This window comes from Rhinatrema bivittatum, chromosome 7 (assembly GCF_901001135.1).
Source record: "Rhinatrema bivittatum chromosome 7, aRhiBiv1.1, whole genome shotgun sequence".
Classification (NCBI taxonomy): Eukaryota; Metazoa; Chordata; class Amphibia; order Gymnophiona; family Rhinatrematidae; genus Rhinatrema; species Rhinatrema bivittatum.
Window position 1 is genome coordinate 106,085,345 of NC_042621.1, and position 24,671 is coordinate 106,110,015.

The window sequence follows — 24,671 nt, forward strand, 5'->3', positions numbered from 1 at the left end:
CTTCCACTGTGTTCCTGCTTAGTCATAGTTCTGGGCTTATTACCTAAGCCCTGCCGGCCACCAACAGCTGAGGGTTCATCCCAAAGGGATAGTCATCACAGGCAGAAGATGCCCTGCTACTCTTCCAGTTGGAACTCAGGCGGCTTGCCTTGCAGTGTACTGGCCACTCTTGGCCTCGGGGGTCACACTTCTGGATCTCTATGCTGTCACAACTTTTACCCACAGATTTTGCACCAATTCTCCAAGGAAAAGTATGCAAATATTTTCCCTTTGAACGTTGCCCAGGAAAAGTTACCTGCAGAAATATCAATCTGCTTTTTCTGCATTTTTTTTTTCCTCTGATGGGACCTTGTTAGACTGGGAAGAGATTTTGGGGTGAGGTGCCTCAAGGTTTATTTTTGTGTAATTTGGAGAAAATTAATATGGGTGCAACAACAGTAAGCTGCCACTAGATGGCACAGTAAATGGTTTATAGAACTTTATTTTTCAGTGGGGAAGTTTTTAGATGGAGTTACCACTGGGGTTAGAATGGTCTACTCCTTTAAGACTACAAGAAGATCCTCCGGGGGGAGTTATTTGAGAGTATATAACATCTGGTTCAAGGCTTGGCAGTAGATGAGAGGGAGCAGCCAGCAAGGCTGGGGAGCCCAGTCACCTTTCCTTATTGGAGAGGGTCCTGCAGGGGCTTTCTCCCTGAAGGGGACTGGTCACAGGCTGAAGTGGTAGTTCTTTCCAAGGGAAAACAACAAAGAGAACTGGCCTGGGTCAAAGAGGTGGAGCTGGAGCTGTATTTGGCTCCATAGCCAGTGGAGGACCAGAAGAGAAGCAGCTTAAGAGAAGCATTATCAAGGATGCCAGGAAACCTTTAGATATTTGCCTGGGATGCAGAGTTATTGGACCTAAGGAAGGGTGGTACCTTGCTGTCCATCAGCGAGTACAAGTTGTAACTGAAACTAACATTGAATATTGAGAGGAGGTTGATGTACCCCTGCCTGTGGTGGAATGTAATATTGTTAATCTAGGCTTGAGAAAATGTGAGTAACATGAGTGAGAAGTATTATTGGGAGACTATAATTGTCTTGTGGTTTTTGTACCCCTTGTTGATAACTGGTTATGTAGTAATAGATGCATGGAACAGCCTTCCTATGGAAATGGTGGAAACAAAAAACAGTATCTGAAAGCACGGGATAAACAGGTGTTCTGAGGGAGTGATAGGAATTGTAAAGCTGAATTAGTTGGGTAGATAGGCAGACTAGACAGAAATGTGACAGCAGAAAAAGTCTGTATGGCCAATCTCTAAAGCTGCATCTTGGCTGTGAAAGCCTGTGACTAATTCAGTAACCTTTACTATCCTCTATTATCTTGTAAATATTTGCTGCGCTGGGCACTCCAGGAATAACAGTTTGTTTGGAATATCTCTTGTTGTGGACCTTATTTGGGGTGCCAGGAAAAATAGTGGAAACTATTCTAAAGATCAAAATCGTAGAGCATATAAAAGACATGATTTAATGGGACACAGTCAACATGGATTTACCCAAGGGAAGTCTTGCCTAACAAATCTGCTTCATTTTTTTGAAGGGGTTAATAAACATGTGGATAAAGATGAACCGGTAGATGTAATGTATTTGGATTTTCAGAAGACAAAGTTCCTCATGAGAGGCTTCTAAGAAAACTAAAAAATCATGGGATAGGAGGCGATGTCCTTTCGTGGATTACAAACTGGTTAAAAGACAGGAAACAGAGAGTAGGATTAAATGGTCAATTTTCTCAGTGGAAAAGGGTAAACTGTAGAGTGCTTCAGGGATCTGTACTTGGACCGGTGCTTTTTGACGATGAAATATGAAGGTTCATTGTAATTTGAGAGTTTCAAATTTTTGATACTTGTGTGTGATTTTTCTTAGATTTAATAAAACAGCAATTTGAAAAATAATAATTGTGCTTTTTCTCCATTCCATAGGGATATATATATAGCCAATTATTAGGCAATATTATGCTTCCTATTGTGCCTGTTTATTACTAATACCAAAGAACACTCCCTATGGAATGGAGAAAAAGCACAATTATTTTTCAAATTGCTGTTTTATTAAATCTATGAAAAATCACACAAGTATCAAAAATTTGAAACTCATAAAATTACAATGAGCCTTCATATTTCATCAATGCATCTCACTATAACCTTACTCCCATTAAAATCAATACTCATTCATACACATCCATACCACACATATCCATGCGTATTCACAATTTGTACAAATTTACTTTTAAACTCTCCAGGCAGAAATTACATGATGATAATTTCAAATCCTTCTAATTGTGAGTATAAGGAAAGTTCACATAAATGTTAACAATCTTAATTGACCCCAGCGAAAATTACATGGTACCAACATTTGTATTCATAATTCTAATTAATCCTAATCAGGCCCTCGTTTCACTTTCCTGCTTCTTCAGAGGAATTTAAAGTAGTTAGACCACAAATGTTCTGTTTCTCACAGCAATCATATAAATTCTTGCCGTTTTAATAAAGGCACCAATGATCTTCCTTAATCCTCCAACTGTTTATTGCGCAAAGCCAATTTCTGCATCTAAATAATCTATATTAAAAAACATAATTCATGTCAGAACAAATTCTTTATCTAATAAAAAAAATTTTTATTTGATATAAATTAATTGAATATATTTAATTGCAAATAGTAAAGTCCTTATAGACTATGATTTGTATACTTCTACAAGATATTACCTGTATTTGTTTCTGTATGCCGCTATCTTAAAATCAGTATGACGATTATTGGGAGAAGTTCTCATGTTCCTGGTCTTGAACTGAATGTAAATGAATCAACATTGTATTAACGTCACTTTTCATATTTTAACTTCGTTTCCTGAGGGAACCAAATAATTCCCTCATCATCACAGGACTACTGACCTCCACAGCCTTCACCACCATCAAGTACTATCACTATCACTGTTTGTTACAAAACCCACTATCACTATTTCTCAACCAACTTACCCACAAACACCGTATTCACTAATGCTTTTAACTCTCCTACTTACTTCAACACAGCAATGGAGGAAGGATCTTCAATTCGCTGCAATATCATTCATCTTTTTTCAACTTCAAACTTTCATTGCAGCCATGGTCTCTAATAAAATCTAGAAACCAGAAATATCTACCTTAATCCTTAACCAACACCCTATGCCAAATCCCCCAAATCTATATACCAACATGCCAAAACACAGGCTATCTACTCACTTCCCAAAGTAATTTTCAAACACTCACTTCTACTTCCCTAGCCATTTTATAGGCATAGGTGCATTCCAACATTACTTGTCCATTCCACACTCTTAGATTTCATGCAATTAATTATTGAAGAACTTCCTTAACATCCCATCTAAAAGTCAAAAAGTGTAACAGTCATACCTCACAAACCATCAAATAACCTCAAACAACAAAACCAAGAACTTTCTTACTCACTTCCACAAGTTAATTCAGAGCTTCTTCTACCCTTCCGTTTACGATCTTACAGACGCGGTGAACGTACGCAGTCACCCGTTCTTTAAAAACTGACCATCTGATTGCATTCTAACCAATAAGAACATAAGAACATGCCATACTGGGTCATACCAAGGGTCCATCAAGCCCAGCATCCTGTTTCCAATAATAAAACAGCAACTTGCCAGGTTCTTATGGCCAATCCAGGCCATAAGAACCTGGCAAGTACCCAAAAACTAAGTCTATTCCATGTTACCATTGCTAATGGTAGTGGCTATTCTCTAAGTGAACTTAATAGCAGGTAATGGACTTTTCCTCCAAGAACTTATCCAATCCTTTTTTAAACACAGCTATACTAACTGCACTAACCACATCCTCTGGCAAATTCCAGAGTTTAATTGTGCGTTGAGTAAAAAAGAACTTTCTCCGATTAGTTTTAAATGTGTCACATGCCAACTTCATGGAGTGCCCCCTAGTCTTTCTATTATCTGAAAGAGTAAATAACCGATTCACATCTACCCGTTCTAGACCTCTCATGATTTTAAACATCTCTATCATATCCCCCCCTCAGCCATCTTCTCCAAGCTGAAAAGTCCTCATAGGGGAGCTGTTCCATTCCCCTTATTTTGGTAGCCCTTCTCTGTACCTTCTCCATCTTTTTTGAGATGCGGCGACCAGAATTGTACACAGTATTCAAGGTGCGGTCTCACCATGGAACGATACAGAGGCATTATATTTTCTGTTTTATTCACCATGCCCTTTCTAATAATTCCCAACATTCTGTTTGCTTTTTTGACTGCCGCAGCACACTGAACCGACGATTTCAATGTGTTATCCATTGTTGTTTAAGTTTGGTTCCTGCCCATTGGACCTGTATAATTCACACCCACCCTATCTGCCAATCCCAAGACTCCTCTAATGTTCACCTGACTGCGAGCCTCCGTATAGAAGTCTTTTAATAAAATGCTTCCCACTCAATCTTTGAGTTCAACCCATTGAAAAATAAGTCTTTGCTCTTGCTGTCTTAATAATAATGAGACATTATTGGGATTGGCAGATAGGGTGGGTGTGTATTATATGGGTCCAATAGGCAGGAACCAAACTTAAACAACAGGGATTGGTTAGAATGCAATCAGATGGTCAGTTTTTAAAGAACGGGTGACTGTACATTCAGCCGGCGCCATTTTGCAAAATGGCGGCGGCCATAGACCAACACGATTCGACTGCAGGAGGTCGTTCCGGACCCCCGCTTGACTTTTGGCAAGTCTTGTGGGGGTCCAGCGGGGGTTCCGGACCGCCGCTGAACGACCTCCTGCAGTCGATCTCCTGCCGGCGCCATTTTCAGTACGGAAAACGATTCGCGGCAGGAGATCGCTCCCGGACCCCCGCTGGACCCCCAGGGACTTTTGGCCAGCTTGGGGGGGCCTCCTGACCCCCACAAGACTTGCCAAAAGTCAAGCGGGGGTCCGGAACGACCTCCTGCAGTCGAATCGTGTTGGTCTATGGCCGCCGCCATTTTGCGGCCGCCATTTTGCAAAATGGCGCCGGCTGAAGACAACACAATTCAATTGCAGGAGCCCGTTCCGGACCGCCGCTGGACCCCCAGGTAATTTAAGGCATTTGGGGGGGGTTCGGGAGGGTGGGGGATTTAATTTAAAGGGTCCGGGGTGGGTTTTAGTGTGCCGGTTTTCCTGCCATTGGTTTAGGGCAAGTAAGTAAGTTCCTGCCCTCCCCCTTCCCCCGATTTACGATTTTTTAACGATAAATCGGGGGAATTGGTATTGTATCGTGGCCCTAACGATTTTTGACGATTTAAAATATATCGAACGATATTTTCAATCGTCAAAAAACGATTCACATCCCTAGACGATTATTGGGAGAAGTTAAGACAGCGGCATACAGAAACAAATACAGGTAATATCTTGTAGAGGTATACAAATCATAGTCAATAAGGACTTTGAATATATTTAATTGCAATAGTAGTTACATTTTTTATTATTTGATATAAATTATTAGATAAAGAATTTTTTCTGACATGAATTGTTATTTTTTTTTGGTTTTTTTTTTTTTAATACAGATGATTTAGATGCAGAAATTGGCTTTGCGCAATAAACAGTTGGAGAATTAAGGAAGATCATTGGTGCCTTTATTAAAACGGCAAGAATTTATATGATTGCTGTGAGAAACAGAACTTTTGTGGTCTAACTACTTTAAATTCCTCTGAAGAAGCAGGAAGGTGAAACAAGGGTCCGGTTGGGATCAATTAGAATTAGGACAATTAGAATTATAAATACAAATGTTGGTACCATGTAATTTTCGCTGGGATCAATTAAGATTGTGAATATAAGGAAGGTTCACATAAATGTTAACAATTAAAAGGATTTGAAATCATCATGTAATTTCTGCCTGGAGAGTTTAAAAGTAAATTTGTACAAATTGTGAATACGCATGGATATGTGTGGTATGGATGTGTATGAATGAGTATTGATTTTAATGGGAGTAAGGTTATAGTGAGATGCATTGATTAAATATGAAGGTTCATTGTAATTTTATGAGAGTTTCAAATTTTTGATACTTGTGTGTGATTTTTCATAGATTTAATAAAACAGCAAATTGAAAAATAATACTCCATTCCGAAGGAGTGTTCTTTGATATATATATATATATATATATATATATATATATATATATATATATCTACCTTATAAATGGGCTCTGACCGACGGCCCGCAAATGCGCAGTAGAGAGCAGCTCTACCGCGCATGTGCGGGCCAGCACGTTGGTCAGAGCCGTGCGTGCCCGAAACAAAAACATGGCGGTGGGGCCGCAGGAGCGGGAGGAGGAGCAGAGGCGCCGCGCGCGAGTGACACCCCCCCCCCCCCCCCCCGAGATCTGCCGGCAGGAGCGGCAGGAGAAGCAGCGCCGCGCGCGAGTGACACCCCCCCCCCCCCCGAGATCTGCTGGCAGGAGAAGCAGCGCCGCGCGCGAGTGACACCCCCCCCCCAAGATCTGCCGGCAGGAGCGGCAGGAGAAGCAGCGCCGTGTGCGCGCGCGGGAGTGACCCCCCCCCCCGAGATCTGCCGGCAGGAGCGGGAGGAGAAGGTGGTGAGAGGGAAGGTGAGAGAGAGAGAGAGGGAGGGAGGTGAGAGAGAGAGGGAGGTGAGAGAGAGGGGAAGGGAGGTGAGGGAGGGAGGTGAGGGAGGGGGTGGGGGTGAGAGAGTGAAGGAGGAGGGAGAATGAGGGGGAGGGAGTGGGAAGGAAACGGACCGAGCCCGTTGTTACGGGCTTAACGGCTAGTATATATATATATATATATGATCTGGAAAGGAATAAGATGAGTGAGGTTATCAAATTTGCGGACGATACAAAATTATTCAGAATAGTTAAATTACAAGCGGATTGTGATACATTACAGGAGGACCTTTCAAAGCTGGAAGATTGGGCATCCAAATGGCAGATGAAATTTAATGTGGACAAGGGCAAGGTGTTGCACATAGGGAAAAATAACCCTTGCTGTAGTTACATGATGTTGGGTTCCATATTAGGAACTACCACCCACGAAAAAGATCTAGGCATCATAGTGGATAATTCTTTAAAATCGTCGGCTCAGTGTGCTGCAGCAGTCAAAAAAAGCAAATAGAATGTTAGGAATTATTAGGAAGGGAATGGAAAATAAAACGGAAAATGTCATAATGCCTTTGTATCGCTCCATGGTGAGGCCGCATGGCTGCATCTCAAAAAAGATATAGTTGCGATGGAAAAGGTACAGAGAAGGGCAACCAAAATGATAAAGGGAATGGAACAGCTCCCCTATAAGGAAAGGCTGAAGAAGTTAGGGCTGTTCAGCTTGGAGAAGAAATGGCTGAGAGGGGATATGATAGAGACCTTTAAGATCATGAGAGGTCTTGAACAAGTAGATGTGAATTGGTTATTTATACTTTTGGATATTAGAAGGACTAGGGGGCATTCCATGAAATTAGCAAGTAGCACATTTAAGACTAATCAGAGAAAATTCTTTCACTCAACGCACATTTAAGCTCTGGAATTATTTGCCAGGGGATGTGGTTAGTGCAGTTAGTGTAGCTGGGTTCAAAAAAGGTTTAGGTAAGTTCTTGGAGGAGAAGTCCATTAACTGCTATTAATCAAGTTTACTTAGGGAATAGCCACTGCTATTAATTGCATCAGTAGCATGGGATCTTCTTAGTGTTTGGGTAATTGCCAGGTTCTTGTGGCCTGGTTTGGCCTCTGTTGGAAACAGGATGCTGGGCTTGATGGACCCTTGGTCTGACCCAGCATGGCAATTTCTTATGTTCTAAACTATCCATGTACTTCTGAAATGCCTCTCAGACCACTTGCTTTGTTGATCCACCACATGTATTTTAATCTGGGGAAAGGGCTGGCAATTTTAGATACTCTGTTCACACAGGTGAATGGCTTCTGAAAATTGCCCTCTTAGTCTGTTTGCAGAACTGGAGGTACAGGTTTTCTATTGGGGGTTCTGTCCAGTTATACATAGTTGTGGGTTAAAATGATAGACCTCATTCCCATATTACCACCAGATAAGTAGTTTTACTTGCGTTTTATAACCAATGCCTCAGTCTCCCACGATTCCTGGTCCCCAGCCAGAAATAGCAGCAGCAGTAGCCCGCATCTCTCTCTCCTCTCCCCCTCCCCACTTTGTGCTGATCCAGGCTTGGCATAGGATGAAAGCAGCGGCAGAGCACCGCAGATTGCTTCCTCTTCCTCTGTTGCTCACAGCCTATGTTTGCAGCGCTGCGCAGTTCAGTTATCTTACAGGTTTCAAAGAACAATGCTCCAGCACCAGGAAGCAAAGAGAACACAGGCTAAGGTATCCCGTCCCCAACTGCTCTACTCCTATCACCAAGCCTGGATCAGTGAGGAGAGGGAGGGAGCTAGGGAGAGGGGATTTTTCTGAGATGGAGGGTTGCAAGAAAGGATCTATAGAGTGGAGGGGTTTAATGCAGGCGAGTGAGGAGATCAGATGGTGCATGATGTATGTATATATATATATTTTTTAGATTAAGTGAAAGAGTAAGAGGATTAGAGAATGCATGGGGGTGTGTGTCACATTATTGGGGACTCCTGAGCTACTCCAGTCTAGGATTCAATAAACCAGGCTTTATGTAGATCAATATTTCTCTTTATAGATATTAAACACACACACACACACACTCGCCCAAGCCTTGTCTTACCCTTGCAGGATTTTAAAAAGCAGAACTTTTGTTTCAGTCCAGTTCTGGTCCTCACAGCTCAACCTTCGACCCTCACATTACCATGAACATCTTCCCGGTTCTCTCAGCTTCCCTTTAGAAATCCTAAGAGCCAAGCAACCTCCTTCATGGGTGGACCTGCTAGTATATACAGTATCAAGCTCTATGCAAGGCTGCCTCAGCCTACCCTTAGCAGCACCAAACCAAGCACTCCCCTGGTTCACAGTTAGCCAGAGCACCTTACTGCCACAACAGCGTGGGAGTGAGAGGGTCAGAGAGGGTATGGGTATGCAAGAGACCGTCTAGTCCAGCGGTTCTCAACCTGTGTGTCACGACACCAGTATTGCCAAGCACCAGCAGGTGTGTGTTGCGGCTCCCGGTGTCCCACTACCCCGCTTGTGCTTCCCTTCTCCCCGGGGGCAGGGCTGAAGAATGGAGAGAAGTTGCATGCTGCCAGAGGCCAGTACCAGCTGATAAGCGGAGGCCAGGCTTATTGGACCAAACAATGAGAAGAGGCTCCATGTGCAATGGGGTGTGTGTGTGTGAGTGAGAGTGAGAGTGAGAGTGTGTGTGTGTGTGTGTGTGTGTGTGAGAGAGACAGAGACTGGTCAAGGAGGTGACGTGTGTGTGTGTGTGTGTGTGTGTGTGTGTGTGTGTGTGAGAAGTGCAGACTGGTCAGGGAGGTGACTGGTGGGTGTGTGTGAGAGAGAGAGACAGACTGGTCAGGGAGGTGACTGGTGTGTGTATGAGGAAGAGATACTAGTTAAAGAGGTTACTGGTCTGTGTGAGACAGAGACTGGTTGTGGGCCCTAAGGAAGAGGACTGTGAGGACAGAGCTTCAGCAGCCACTGCTGCTTCTGGTGAGTGCTATTGGCCTGCAAGGGAAAGGAGTAGGAGAGTTGCTGGAGAGGGTAAGTAAAGGTGGCTTTTTAAGTTTATTTTTCTTGATTGACTGCCATTTTAATTGTTGGGTATTGTGTGATGTGTCTGCTGTTTTGAAATATTTTATATTTGGACAATTTTTAATAATTTATGAGTTTTTAATTGTTGGATGTTATTCTGTTCATCGGCTGTTTTGTAACATTTATTAGTATAGTTTTACAATTATTTCTAAGTAGGGATCTATCTATAGCAGCTTGGCTTGCTCTGTTGTCCTAATAGGAGGTGTATTATAGTGTTTAGGGCCTGGTTAAATATTTGTAGTGGTAAATTACTGTATTTTCATAAGGAGGGGTTATCATGCCTGCCAGTAAAGAGAGTTTGTTTTGCTTTTACTGAGATGTCATCAGATTCAGAATATCTTTTTTTGTATGGTGAGTTCTATGGGTAATGCCCTAGTTCTGCTCTGTACCCATTTTTGGGGGTCGAGGGAGTACCTGAGGATGCAGAATATATATTTACATTTTTGCCCAGTGAGGGTCACATTTTCAGTGTGTCACGCATGTGAGAACCATCTGTCAAGTGTGTCCCGGCCAAAAAAAAGGAACCATTGACTTAGATTAACATTTTCTGAGAAAGGAGCTGCAGCAGCCCCAGGACTGCTGCTCCTGCCTGATGCCACATAGCTGGCGGTAGAAAGTGAAATCCGCTGGCTCGCCCCCAGCATGCAGATGGCAACCCCTTCCCATGAGTGACAGGCCACTTTCTCCCAAAAAACTATGAACCAGTTACTAAAGAAAATATAAAAAAATTTAGTTATCGCTGAGTGTCAGAACTGGAACTTTCCTGTTCCCGGAGAAATTGCTGCACTTCCTCAGGTGTGTTCATCCACTTGGGACCTTGTGGTGACATTACACGCAATCGGGCTGGGAAAGCCAGCGTTGCTTTAAGGCCCAGGGCACAGAGCTTGGTACAATATGAAGCCATAAAGCCCGACGCTGCATTGAGACATTTGCTGAGAAATCTCGGAAAATAAGTATTTTCTGATTCTGGTATGTATGAGAATTCCCGGACCTCAGCGCACGCAGGATGGAGCTCTTATGAGCAAAGTTTAGGAGATTTGCAATAACCACTCGTGGCTTGGCTGCGTCAGCCCGTTTAGGCCCTATCCCGTGTGCTCGTTCTATTCTCAGCGGGCCATGTGCTGTCGGGTAAGGGCCAGCTCACGTGCCAGCCAGGCTTCCAGAAAGGTGGCCAGCTCCCCCTCTGATAGTGTCTCCGGCAGACCCACAAACCGCAAGTTCGATCTCCATGACCTGTTCTCCAGGTCCTCTATTTTATCAGCCTGTTTTGCCAGGGTAGATTTTAACTGAGCTATAAGCTGCCTCAGAGCCCCGGTGGCCATCATGAATGTCAGAAACTCTCTGTTCTAACTCAGTTACCCTAGTTTCAAAGACTGAAAATAAGACGGATAATTCTGTCAACTTAACTGAAATCATCTGGAGCTCCGGTCTGAGAGCCTCCTGTACCGCTATTCTGAGGTCTGCGATCGCCGCAGTCTGAAGCGCCTCAGCGAGCCCAGGATCCTCCTCATGCTGCGTGTCTGCCCTTCTCCCTCTCCTTGTCCTTTTTATGAAGTCGTGTCGCCATTCGTGCTTGAGCTGCAGCTCCGGTGGTCCGGTAAGCGTTGGTAGTTTCAGGGGGAGCAGGGCCTTGTTAGAAAATCGATTTTGGGCAGCTAAACAGGCCTCGGAGTGAGGAAAAGCACGTCTCACCCCCTTCATAGCATCACGCGATCTCTCCATTTATGTGCATTTTATGCAAAATGCTGAGACTTATGGCAGGCTTCCTTATTTATAATTTATTGGTATCCTATTAGTCAGCTACATGACATGGGGGCGGGGGGGAGGGTTTGTTTTGTTTTTTAAATTTTTACAATGTTTTTCTCCTTCGGTATGAATGGCTTCGGGGACTAAATGTCTCTAAATGGGACATTTCTTCCCCTATTAAGCAGAAGCTTATCCTGCAGTTTGTATTATAAGAAACACATCTCACCAATCAGGACCATAGAAAGTTACAAAGTTGGATGAGCGGGAAAGATTTTCTACTCCTTATATAATTCAAGGAGTAGAGGAGTTTGTGTTCTTCTAGATAAGAGCCTGCCTTTTGCTGTTTATCATTCTTTAACTGATGTTCTTTTGTATGCGGTTTGGTTCACGGCCACAACTCTGAGCAATTGGTATATTTTAAAAAGCCCTTACAGATACACTTTCCCTCTTTTGCCTTTGATCATTTGTGCATGGGTGGTGACTGGAGTGTGTTTCTTGACCTCTTCGTGGATAAAAACTACACTACCTAAAATCTGGCTCCATTCCTTATTCAGATATCCAAGAAGTTGTGGACACTTTTCAATTATTAGATATTTGGTGCTGTCATCCTCCTCCTAAGGCAGTGATGGCAAACTCCAGTCCTCGAGTGCCACAAACAGGCCAGGTTTTCAGGATATCCACAATGAATATGCATGAGAAAGATTTGCATGCACTGCCTCCAATGTATGCAAATCTAGCTCATGCATATTCATTGTGGATATCCTAAAAACCTGGCCTGTTTGTGGCTCTTGAGGACTGGAGTTTGCCATCACTGTTTTAAGGTAAAGGACTATACCTTTTTTTTGCCAAGGCATAATATGTATAGTAGAATAGATTATTTTCTGTGTACTCCCAACTTTTCTCCCTTTATAGCTCATAGAAGTTTGTCTTTGTTTGGATGCACCTCAGATTAAATCCTTTTCTTGGGAACTGAACGCTTCTTTACTGAGAAATAAGTCCTTTTCTACCTTTATCAAGGAGGCGGTAAACAAATTTAATGCTACCAACCCCGAGTCTCATTCAGCCACTCTTAGTTGGGAGACTTTCAAGGCTACACACAGGGGTGAGATCATTAGCCCTGCCAGTTTCCTGCAAAATACAGGCAAAAGGTTGCCAGTCTCCTATATCTAAAGAATTGTAAATACAGCATAAGAGACTGTTCACTCAAAATACTATATTTGTTGGAACAAAAGAGGAGGGAATTAAAAATCACTGGAAGTGGGAAATATTGTAAAAGCCCTGAAATATACTAAACAATTTTATGAACATGAAGACAAAGTTAATGCTTTACTGGCTAGAGCGGTCAAAAAGAGAGTAAGTCACATATTCATAGTGTTAAAAATCAAAAAGGAGTTCTGACTTAGGACCCTTTGGAGATTGAGCATGCTTTTGTTCAGTACTTCTCTTTACACGGTTCAGTACTGAATCTTTACACTGATTCAGTCAGAGCTGATGTAATCAAGATTAGGCTCTATTTGGATCAACTTCAGCTGATATGCAGAGAGCAGTGCTGTGTTAATGAACGTGGGCGTGCCAGATCGTTTTATTGCACGGATTTCTGTATGCTGCACTCAGTTTTCGGCCGGGTGAGTACTCACCTTGTCAGAATCCACGCCTTTACATCGAGGGTCCATCTTACAGCCGGCAGCTAGTGGCACAGTAATTTCAGGATGCCATCTCTCTTTGGAGGTCTGAAAGTAGGAGGAACAAGGAGAGGACGTTAATTTGGGGCAAGTGCAATTACTTGTATAGCCCTTGTTCCCCAGTACTTGTGAGAACAGCTGCTTGGACCACAGATGGCAAAATAAATAAAAATAAAAAGTTACACCGTCCTGGGGACTAACTACTTCCTCTTTGTGTTATGATTTCCAAAAGCTGCAATCCATACTGCTACTACATTCCAAATTTGCTTTTATTTATTAAGGGGGTTCTTTTCAAAAGGATTTCCCTACATAATCCCGATTCATGCGAGTAAATTGTTTTTTTTTTTAATCTGGTGGGGGTGGGGGAAGTTGTGTAGGGAAAAGAACATACAACTTGATTAAGTGCATACTTCATTCCTCCCCCCTCTCTCACACTTGTGGAAGGTGTTCTATGGGGGGGCAGGGAAAATATTGAAATGTGTACTTTAAATCTTCCAGCCTATGCTGGTAAACGTGCATGCTGAGAGTTTTATCTGTTTGAGAGCAGGTGCAATATCCTGCACGTACCGGCACAGCTGAGGAAGTTTGCTTTGAAGTTTGGCTAAAGTCTGCTGGTACTTGATATCTGCAGACTTTAATCTCCTCTAAAAAGGTCAAGAGTCCAAACAGCAATATATATTTCCAGTAATTTTTAAGAATGCTGGTATCTTCAGCATATTATAAATCTGTATTCAAGTAGTCTCTCTGCTTCTACTTCCCGTACTACTGCTGTACTAGATGAGGCTCAGAAGTATTTGACGCCAGTTTACCTACAATCCGCATGCATATTTAGCAGAATCTAAATGCAACTGCTGGCATTATTCCTCCTCCAAACATTTATACTCCAATGACTTTCTCACACCAAAGAGAATTCCCAGGGCAGCAAAAAAAAAAAAAAAAAAAGAAAGAAAATTATCTCCGATTACCAGGATATTGCAGGTCAGCCCTCCAGATCTCACATTACAGTGCCTTAACCCATCTCACCCCCTCCCCCCAAAGTTTAGAAGCTCTTTACAAGACAAGGCACTTTTCTCTTTCCCATTCTTATAGTTTTCTTCTATAGGGTTACTTTTCTTTAAGAGATGAAAAATCTTTTGAGGACAGGTTCCTGTTGTGATAAACTGGTTAGTCTGTAAGGTGCCACCCGATTGATTCCTGTGGTTTTTTCCCCTTTAGGAGAGGTGCCCGATTGTAACACTAGGTGGCAGGTCCCCTTTACAGCTGCCGAAGTGCCTCTGATGCATCAGCATCCTGTGTGGCCTCTCACCTAATTCCTGCCCTTGCTGAGAGCCCTCTTTAATGGGAGTTAGCTCTCAATCCATAGAAGAAAGTCATTTGACATGAGAGGAGGCATTTCAGACGTGCGTTTGGAAATGATGCACACACATTTCATTTTCAAAAACATACAGCTCTGGTGCTGGCGTTAATTCTCATGTGTAAGAATGTGCATGTGCGCATAGTGATTTTTTGCAACGGGGCCCAACAGCTAATAGCCTGATCTGCATGGAATTTACATGTGATGAGTGCTATTAGCTATGAGCGTGTTTGGACGCGCATTTTGAACCCACTAATCTCCTTTTTGCATTGGGTGTTAGCCTAGTGAGTCCAAAACGCATATCCAGTCACAGGCTAACCTGGGCGCTAACCTGAGCACACAATGTTGCATTGGCCCCCATGTAAATATTCAATGCATTCTTTTAGCTGCAGAAAAAGCACTGTTCAAACACAATGTAGACCTTGTGTATGAAGACTATCTGGGTTTCTGCAGATGGAAAAGCACGTGCATGCCTTGCCAGTTAAGCACCATATTAAAAATTTCCCCAACCAAAAAGAAACATGTACTAAGATTTGTGCCAAATATGTTAGCATGCTCTGTGATAAATTGTAGCGATCTGTGCTATAATTTCTCATATACACAGTGTGCTTACAGTATCCCAAAAAAGTATACTGTATATTTTTACACATCAGGAATCTAAGGTAATTATGTCAAAGTGAAATGGCTAGTTATTCATGTAAATCCAATTTGTAGCTGTTTCATATGTAAAAATCAAGACAACTGAAAGCTAGTAGTGAACAAGTGCCATGTTGTACTGAATTACCTTGCATGTATTACAACTTTAAAGTAACAGCAGAAAAAGAAATAGAAAACAGTGAAAAATAATCAGCCACAAGGTGGCATCAACCTATAAGTTAACATCTGTTAGGTACCCCATTGCGTCCCAAAGAATCTGTAGTGCCCTTCACCTCTGTTCTGAAGCAACTCTGGCAAAGCCTCCGGCAACATGCCGCTCCAAAGACCCTGGCTAAAACTTCCTATAGCTTTTGACTTACTTTATTTGTCCTCCAGCCGAGACTTCCTGTGATGCTAGCTGATGACATCACATCCTCCATCAATATATAAGGAAGTCCTTTGCAACCAGCCAGAGTCTCAGCAATGGACCTCCTATCTTGCAGTATGTGATGCTTGCCATGGTACCTTGTCTTGCCTTTTCTACATATTAACTTGCTTTGCCCTGTTCTGCTTTGCCTGTCCACCTGTGCCCTCCATCCTCAGTGCCTGTGTTGTCTAGTCTGTCCATGCTGGTCTGGTTTTGACCCTTGCAGACGACAATGAATTCTCTTCTGGACCACTGCCTGCCTCTGACTCTAGGCTGGACCCGGACTTCGCCTGCTCGCCACCTGCCTCTCCCTATACTCTGCTTCCTTGCTGCCAGCCCTGACCTCTACCTATCACCTGACTACTCCTTAGAGGACTCTCACCTAAAAGTTCTGCCGGCCACTGGAATCCAAAGGCTCAACCTGCAGGGTATGGGCCCGGTATAAGTGAAATCCCAGCCTCACTCCTAGTAGGAGTGAGTCCACCCACTGTTGGTGTGGGCCTAGAGTAGGTTCGCCTACTAGGCTGAACCAACCAACCCACACTCAAGGGTTCACATCCATAAAAGAATAGATACATAGCCTAGGGGTTCAACTTGATCAGAACCTCAGCAAGGACACTTCATGAAGGCACCAGAACTGCTAACTGTGAAGCTACCTGGAGAAACACAATCTTGCCACTATGATCCATGTGCTCATTACCAGCAGAATTGACTACTGCATCTCACAATATAGCATGAAACATTTTCAGCTCCTAGTACAGTCATTAGAATTCTGGTAGGAGCCAAAGCAACAGACCACAATACTACATCAATTACACTGGTTTCCAGTCAAAAGCGGGATAAAATTCATAACTCTCTGCTTCTCAGTTTCTTCTCTTACACCCCCCACAAAAGAACTATAATCCTCCCAATTGACCCTTTTCTCCCCTCCTCTGCCAAAATGTCCTGAACTAGACTCTGGGCCTTCAGATGCTATGCACCAAAATATTTGGACAAGATACCTTTAACTTTATGCCTTGGGCCCTGCTACCTCAGTTTCAGAAAAGAAAAAAAGGGGGGGGGGGGGGGGGGGGAAGAAAGCATGGCTATTCAGCCAGACCTTTCTGGCAGAAACCTCCCCTCCCCAGTCTTAATCAGCTAACTTGAATTCGGCCATAAGCTACATATCATTAGATTCCTACTGCTAAGTCAAATGTGAAAAGCCAACTGTGAATTTGATTCTAACTCTATAGTAAATTCAAATGGTATCATCTGTCTTTAAATTTCTTGTAATCTGCTTTGAGGCCATCCTTGGTAAAAAGTGGAATATCAAATGTCTAAGCAAACAAAAACAATCCAAATATCTCCCTTTTCTTGTTCAAATTTGAACAACTTTCTATTAGTCTTCAAATGGTAGTTTGAGTCATCTTTTTCTGCTCCAGGGGATCCAGAACACTGTCATGAGACTCTCATTAGCTTTCTTTGCAGGAATGCATCACTTGTATCAATAAGTGAAACACACAAGCCTTAGGCAGCTTGTATAAGACATCTGACGTGGCATGATGTAATGATATCTCCTCAGTTCTAGGTTTAGAAACTTTAGATCAATACAATTCTTAAGTTTTTTTTGGCTTCCTTACTACAACTATGTTGCTTATTCAGTCAATTGGTTCGATCACCAGTACAAGATGGTCATCAGATTCTCGCCTGTCCAGCTCTGCTTTTACCTCTGGCTTTATGGCTACTGGTATATTGCATGGAGCACATTGGCTTGGTGAAATACTGGGACTGACTTCTCTTGGAACAGATTCCACTGGCCCTTGAGACACAATCCTATGCATTGATCAGCTGTTGTCTCCACAATGGGCTTGGTGATTGATGTTCTATGTGCTTTAGCTCAGCAGGAAACATGCTGGATCAATCCAAGGAACTCACATGTTGAACCATACAGCATGGTTTCTGATTGTCTTTCACTTTCAAACTCAAGTTCATGAGTATGAGCCTGTAGACTGCATTGTGAATTAAACCATCCCAAGGTGAAGGGGAGGAATATGTAGAGGCTGAGGAGGAAAAAACAAAACTGCTTAAATATTTGTTTGGTCTTCACTGTGGAAGGGCTTGGAGCAGAACACAAATAATGCTGGCAGTGAAGTAAAAACCTAAATCAATTTTCAGAACTGTGTGTTTGTGAGGAGCTAACTAAACTTAAAGTACATAAGGTGATGGGGCCAGATGGGATAGATCCAAGGGTACTAAGAGAAATTACAGATGTCCTGGCAGCCCCGCTGGCTGATTTTTTCAACACTTCTTTAGAGTCTGGAGTAGTCCTGAAAGACTGGAAAAGAGTGGATGTGGTTCATAAAAGTGGAAGAAAGGAGGAGGCCGGGTACTTCAGACTACTTTGTCTGACCTTCATGCTGAGCAAACTAATGGAATCCCTGCTAAACAGAGGATATAGTGCATTTCAGAATCCAATGGGTTGCAGGATCCATGGCAGCATGGTTTTACCAGAAGTAAATCTTGTCAGATGAATCTGATCTATTTCTTGTTAAGGTGACAGGGAGCTGGATCGAGGGAGAGAACTGGATGTAGTATACTTGAATTTCAGTAAGGCCTTTGACGTAGTTCCACACTTACAAATAAATCGAGCGCCCTTGGTATGGAACTTAGAGTGACTGGGTGGTGATAAAGGGTAGTGGTAAATGGAGTTTTCTCTGGGGAGATGGGTGTTACTAGTAGTGTCTCTCAGGGATCAGTCCTTGGACCAGGTTTTTTCAACATTTTTGAGAGCAACATTACAGAAGGATTGTCTGGAAAGGTTTGCCTTGTCTATACCAAACTTTGTAACAGGATGGAGGCCAGGAAGATATGGAAAACATGAGGAGGGATCTAACAAAGCTTGAGGAATGGTCTAACATCTGGCAGCTAACATTTAATGCTAGAAAGTGAAGAGTAATGCATTTAAGATGCAAAAACCCAAGGGAAAGGTACAGAACTGGAGGTGAAATTCTTCTAAGCATAAAGGAAGACTGGGATCTGGGGCTAACTGTATCTGATGATCTTAAGATGGCCAAACAGGTAGATAAAGCAAAGGTAAAAGCCAGAAAGATGCTTGGCTGCATTGGGCAGAGAATGGTCAGCAGAAAAAGGGAGGAGATATTACCCCTGTATAAGTTTCTGAAGAGACCTCATTTGGAATACTGTGTACAGTTCTGGAGACTGCACCTTCACAAGGATATAAACAGGATAGAGTCAGTCCAAAGGAGGACTACTAAAATGGAGGAAAGGCGAGAGAGAAGATATATGATAGAGACATTCAAATATATCCAAGGTTTCCATGTACAGGAGGTGAGCCTCTTTTGAAAGAAAGGAGACTCTAGAAGGGGTTATGAAATGAGATTGAAAGGGGACAGACTCAGGAGTAATCTTAGGAAATATTTCTTTACAGAGAGGAGAGTGGATGCTTGGAACGGCCTCCCAGTGGAGGTGGTAGAGACAAAATCAGTATTTGAATTAAACCATGAAGTAAATACAGGTGATCTCTATGGGAGTGATGGGAATTGTAAAGCTAAATTAATTGGGCAGATGGGCAGACTACATGGGCCATATGGTCTTTTTTTTTTTTTTGCCATCATGTTTCTATGTTTCTAAAGGGGTCATTCAGCCCTCAAGAAGGCCCTCCCTGTTCCACTACCCAATCACTCCTGGTGGTTGCCATAGTGCCCAGAAAGAGAGAAAAAAAATAATAAAAGTGGGAGCCCCTTCCACCCTCCCACCAGACCTCCTCCTTTGTATAAAAGAGAAATCTGGTGAGCCAGTGAACTATCCCTCCCTCCACCATCTCCCTACCCCTGGATTTTTTCCAGGTTAGGTGGGGTCATCAGTGACACAGTGGAGGCTCAGTGTCCCCTAGGTTCCACCACGATTGACATTTTCCAAAATGTCTGCCACCTGGCTATTTGCCCTATCATGTGGTTATATGCTAATGATGTTCATGCCTTTAATTTTGCAATTTTTTGTTTAATGTTATACTACTAACTGGTGATCAACAGCTTCTGCTCTATTCAGTGCAGCTGGCTCTAAAGGATTAACCTCCAGCTTGGAAGCAGGGGTGCCTCGGACTTTTTGCCTCATGTTTTCAGTTAGCTCTGGTTAGTCTATGTGATTCAGCAGCTAATCTGACCAACCCTGCCATACCTTCATTCTACCTGTCTTTATTTCAGTTGCCCAGACTGTGCTGGTCACTGTTATTTCTGGTTTATGCACAGTAAGACTGTTTGTTTTGCCTGTTAATAAAGTTTGGAGTCTGCAGAGTAGAGAGAGTTAAGCTGTTTAAATTGTGCATAGGAATGCGTGAGGAGGACAGGATAACGTCCACAAGTAAATGTGCTGAAAGCGGATTCTGCTCAAAAGCGGAGCCTAAGAATTGACCCTATTAGGCCAACGGAACGAGGCTGAACACAGATGATGAAAACAGGTTAAGCGGGAAAAAAAAAAAACACATTTCTAATGCTATTGAAAACCAGACATTCAGTTCTGTAGCACAGAGCTGTCAACGCTTTCCCCACACCTGGGCATGATGTACCGATGGCAGACGGCACAAGACGGTAGCACACCCACCAGATACCGTGTAATCGCTAGACAATGGTTCCCAAACCTGTCCTGGGGGTGGGGACGGGACTCCCAGCCAGTTGGGTTCTCAGGATATCTGCAGCGAATATGCATGAGAGATCTGCATGCATTACTTCCACTACATGCAAATATAGCTCATGCATATTCGCTGCAGATTTCCCGAAAACCCGACTGGCTAGGGGCCCCCCTGGAGAGGTCTGGGAACACTGCACTGAAACGTCACAGTCCCAGAGGAACGCTGTTTTTCTATGCTTAGCAGTTATCACTCTCTCACCTTTCTTTAATCATTCCTGTGTCAGATTTTGATCTACATGAAGTAATTCTCTATTTTCCCACTATATTTGTGCTCGTGCGACTTGTTTTCCTTTGTTTGCTGGCCCTGATCTTTAAAGAGATTTTATTCTGTTCTGCAGAGATTCTACTGCTTCGTGCCCTCACGTTCCTTCTAGTCTTTGGGATGCTTGTCCAAGTTTGATGACAATTGTTTGTGGCCGCTCTCTTTCACAATCTGGTACCTTTCCAGCAACCTTTTGGCTTTCTTCATGTCATTAAGAATACTTACAGGCCTGCTAGAGTAACCATGTTTAATCCATTGCTATAAGACCGGGAGTACCCAAAATTCAGTCGTTGAGGGCCGAAAAACTGTTGGGGTTTTCAGGATTTCTACAACGAATATGCACGGAATAACTGCATCCACTGCCACTGTAGCCCGCACCCCCCAACTCCTTCTCGGTAACAGGGGCGGAGGTGAGAGGTGAGAGGTCATGGAACATTTCAGCTTCCATGTGCCAGGGCTCTTCCTGCACACGGGGAGGGGGTGCTTCAAGGCCCTTGGAGATTTTTATTTTTTCCTGGAGGGTTTCTGCAGAAGTTCAGTAAAAATGAACAACAGTTTACAGTGGCAGTGTGCGCTTAAAATATAAAAATCCTTTACTGGTAAAACTGGTGTAACCCCCTGTAATGGTTGAACCCGGATAGTAGTTCCAGAGGCCACCTCTCGAGTCACAGTTTTAAGTGGAACAGCTGCAGAAGGTGGAAAGAGGATGTTGCAGGGCTCCCCGAGTGGGAAGAAAGGTCGCTTTCAAGGCACTTAGCATTGCTACTCGTAATTCCCAGTCCAACATAGTTGTATACAGCAGCGATGATAACAGCACAGATAAGAATTAGAAGTCATTACACAAGGAAACACACAGGGAGGGGGCTTTGGTGGTTTCCAACAATACTTTTACTAATAATATGTTGTGAAATGATGAAAACGTTTTTTTACAGCTGTTCCGGTCACTTTCGATGCTACCAAGCGCTTGTAGACAAATTTGTGACTTCTCACAGTCTTACTTAACTTTAAGATGGTAAAGCCAATTAATGTTGATGATTTCTTCCCTTCCATGGGTAAAGGGCAGGCTGACTGCTTCTTTCCCAATGCAGGTGAAGTATCAAAGATGGGATTCATGTTATACTCTTATCTCTTTCCTCCTCCATGCCGTCTCCTCACAGCACATGAATGGCACCAGCCCTCCTCCTCCTCTCAAGATGATACTTTTATTTATCTATCGAGTTTTATATGCCGTCGTTCGGTTTCACCATCACAACGGTTTACAAAGTTTCGATGTTTGGCAGAGTGTTCAAAAATTCATGCACTTATCATAGTTATCTTATTTGTTATAAACATAGTTTGTAAATTGTACAGGTTAAATTATGTGCTTTGGATTGGATCTGTATGTTTATATGGACCGATAGGGAGGGAGGTTGTATCAGAGTCATAGGATGTTCTGGTAGGCTTTGGTAAACATCCATGTTTTTAGTTCTTTTTTTAAAAGGTTTTTAAATTTTGTTGTGTTCTCAGTTCGGTTGGGAGGGAGTTCCATAGTTCGGGGCTTCCTAGGGATATGGCTCTCTTCCGAGTTGAGGTAAGTTTGTGACGAGCAGGTAGAATTTTTAATAGTCCTTTGTTAGCTGAATGGAGTTTTATGGATGCACTTAGCCAATTTGTTTTTCATATATTATTTTGTGTATTATGGTTAGTATTTTATAGTCAATCCTATATTTTATTGGGAGCCACACACACACACACACACTCTCTCTCTTCTCAGATACACACACCCAAGGGTATAAATTAACCTATATAGCAGTCTCCCATATGAAAATGATAGCTGGTTCCACTATTCATTCATTTTATCTTGCAAAGTGTTTTAAAACCTGCGAGGTGTTATAAAAAATATTTACATAATTTAGCATTTATCCTTCAACTTTCTTTTTAATGACAAATGTTTTATTACTATAGACCCTATTGAAAAATGTGTATTTGCTGTGAATTTTAGAATTGCAAGACATCCATAACTCTTTAAAGGGGTACAGTAGTCATGAAATTTTCAGAACCAATGTTCTAGAACTCTATTGGAAAGTGCAGATTGGAAAACTGAACAAATGGGACTGCTACAGATACCTACACAGAAACTAACATTACCTAATCTTGGTCGACCATGCAAAAACACAGAAGAAGTGACCACAAATTAGAAACAGAAATAAGCAGGCAAAAACTAAACTGGAAACCTGCAAAATCTAGCCCTTATCTGCAGTGTAACACTGATGAAAAAATTGCATTTCCTCCCATACTGTGCAAAATGCAAAAATATCAGAGATGCACATTCCCAAAACTGACAGAAAAAAATGAAATGCTTCCCACAAAAGAATGAGCAGGAAAATTTTCTAGGATACCACATTTGTTTCAAGAATATAAGTACAATAATAAACAAAATACCTAAAAATACATCAGCAGAAAATAATCTTAATAAAAAACCATCTTCTAGAATAAAGTGCATCCATCCTCTATTTTTTTTTTTGTAGTAAACAGGAGAAAACAGTTATGACAAAATATGCTGTAAACCCACCATTACGCCAAAAACAATCTAGACCAACACCAAAACCTGGAAATTGTTAATCTCCTTTCAGAAAAACAGAAACAGCGAGGATGCTATAGATCCTTACACATCAGGCCAATACAATAAAACGTGCGGGAGAGCCAGCGCTCCGAGTTGAGCGCCCGCTCTCCCAACGCGCGCCCAGGCACCTCTCCTGGGCGCATGATTTTGTATTCAAATAAGGCCGTGCGCTAATAAGGAGGCGCTAGGGACACTAGCACGTTCCTAGCGCGCCCTTATTAGCGGAAGCGGCGGCTGTCAGCAGGTCCGATAACAGACGCTTAATTTTACTGGTGTCTGTTTTCCAACCCACTGACAGTCACGGGTTCGGAAAATGGACGCCAGCAAAATTGAGTGTCTGTATTCAAACCCGCCGACCAGCAAGCAGATTATTTTATATTTTTGATTTTATGATATTAAGTCAGAGGGTGTACAGAAAAGCAGTTTTTTTCTGCTTTTCTGCACACTTTTCCTGGTGCTTTCTAAGTTAATGCCTGCCCTTGGCCAGGCGTTAATTTCCGAGAGTAAAATGTGCGGCTTGGCCACACATTTTACTTTCAGTATCCCACAGGGATAACTAATAGAGGTAATAGGAGCGTGTCGAAAATGCGCGTCCAAATGGGGGCTAAATGGTGTGCTCGGCCGAGCACACCACCTGTATCCGCCTGACAGAAATTACACGAATGCCTCAACTTGGTCACACATGCAGAATATACAGACCCTCAACAAATACAGACTAGAGAGATCAAAAGTATAAATAAAAACATGCAGATAAAAACCGTATGCCAGGGGCTTCCCAAACTTATCCAATATGACCCCATTTTAGCACTTGAATCCTCACATGATCCACAGCAGACAACAGAAACAAATTATGAGGGGTGGAGACCTTCTCTAAATCACCTACTCATTCCAGTTGATCCCTTCTCTCATCCTCCATCCCTCCTGCTGATACATCGCTCAGCTATTCTCACTTCCCCAGCCAATCCCCTCAGCTGATCCTCTCACCCCAAGCACTTCTTATAACCCTCAACTGGTCCTTTGTCATTCTCTCCCCTCCCTCACCTCTTCTGCAACCCTTCTCATCCCCAGCTCTTCTCTTACAGCCGGCCAATTGACCCTTCTGTCATTCCCCCTTTCTCACCCTCCACGGCCAATCCCTCTCCACCTGATCCAACGTTGAAACCCCTCCTGCAGCAGTAACATTTTCCTTTAGTCCCTGGACCAAAAGGTGGATGTCACATGGTGGGAAGAGAGGGCAGGCTGATGACAGGGGCAACATATTTTCTCTTGGGTAGGTTCAGTGGTGGATGAGGAGAGAGAAGCAGTGGCAAACTCCACCGGCCCATGCACACTTAGCCCTCCCCCTCCACTCATTGCTGGTCCCAAGCCAGACAGTGATTTGTAAGCAGGAGCAGCATTAGTAATGAAAGTCAGCACAGTCCCTGCAGGGGCGCTGATCTCTCCTCAAGCAGGGCTTCCTGTTACCATGTGAGTCACAGCCCCATGCTGACTTCCTCTGCTAAGGTTGCTGCTGCTGGCATCTGAAGAACACAGTCGTTTGAGGCACTTGTGGCTCCAGCCGAAGGATTTGTGACCCCCATTTGGGGTCCAAACCCA

The 24,671-nt window shown here is 43.0% G+C and overlaps 1 protein-coding gene across 1 annotated transcript in view; it reads right to left on the bottom strand.

Moving 5' to 3' along the window:
- FA2H (fatty acid 2-hydroxylase) overlaps positions 1 to 24,671 on the bottom strand; it is a 135,633-nt gene that overhangs the window by 39,121 nt on the left and 71,841 nt on the right. The window contains exon 2 of the mRNA XM_029608880.1: positions 13,064 to 13,156. Within this exon, the coding sequence (XP_029464740.1) occupies positions 13,064 to 13,156 (93 nt within the window). The remainder of the gene's footprint in view (positions 1 to 13,063; positions 13,157 to 24,671) is intronic.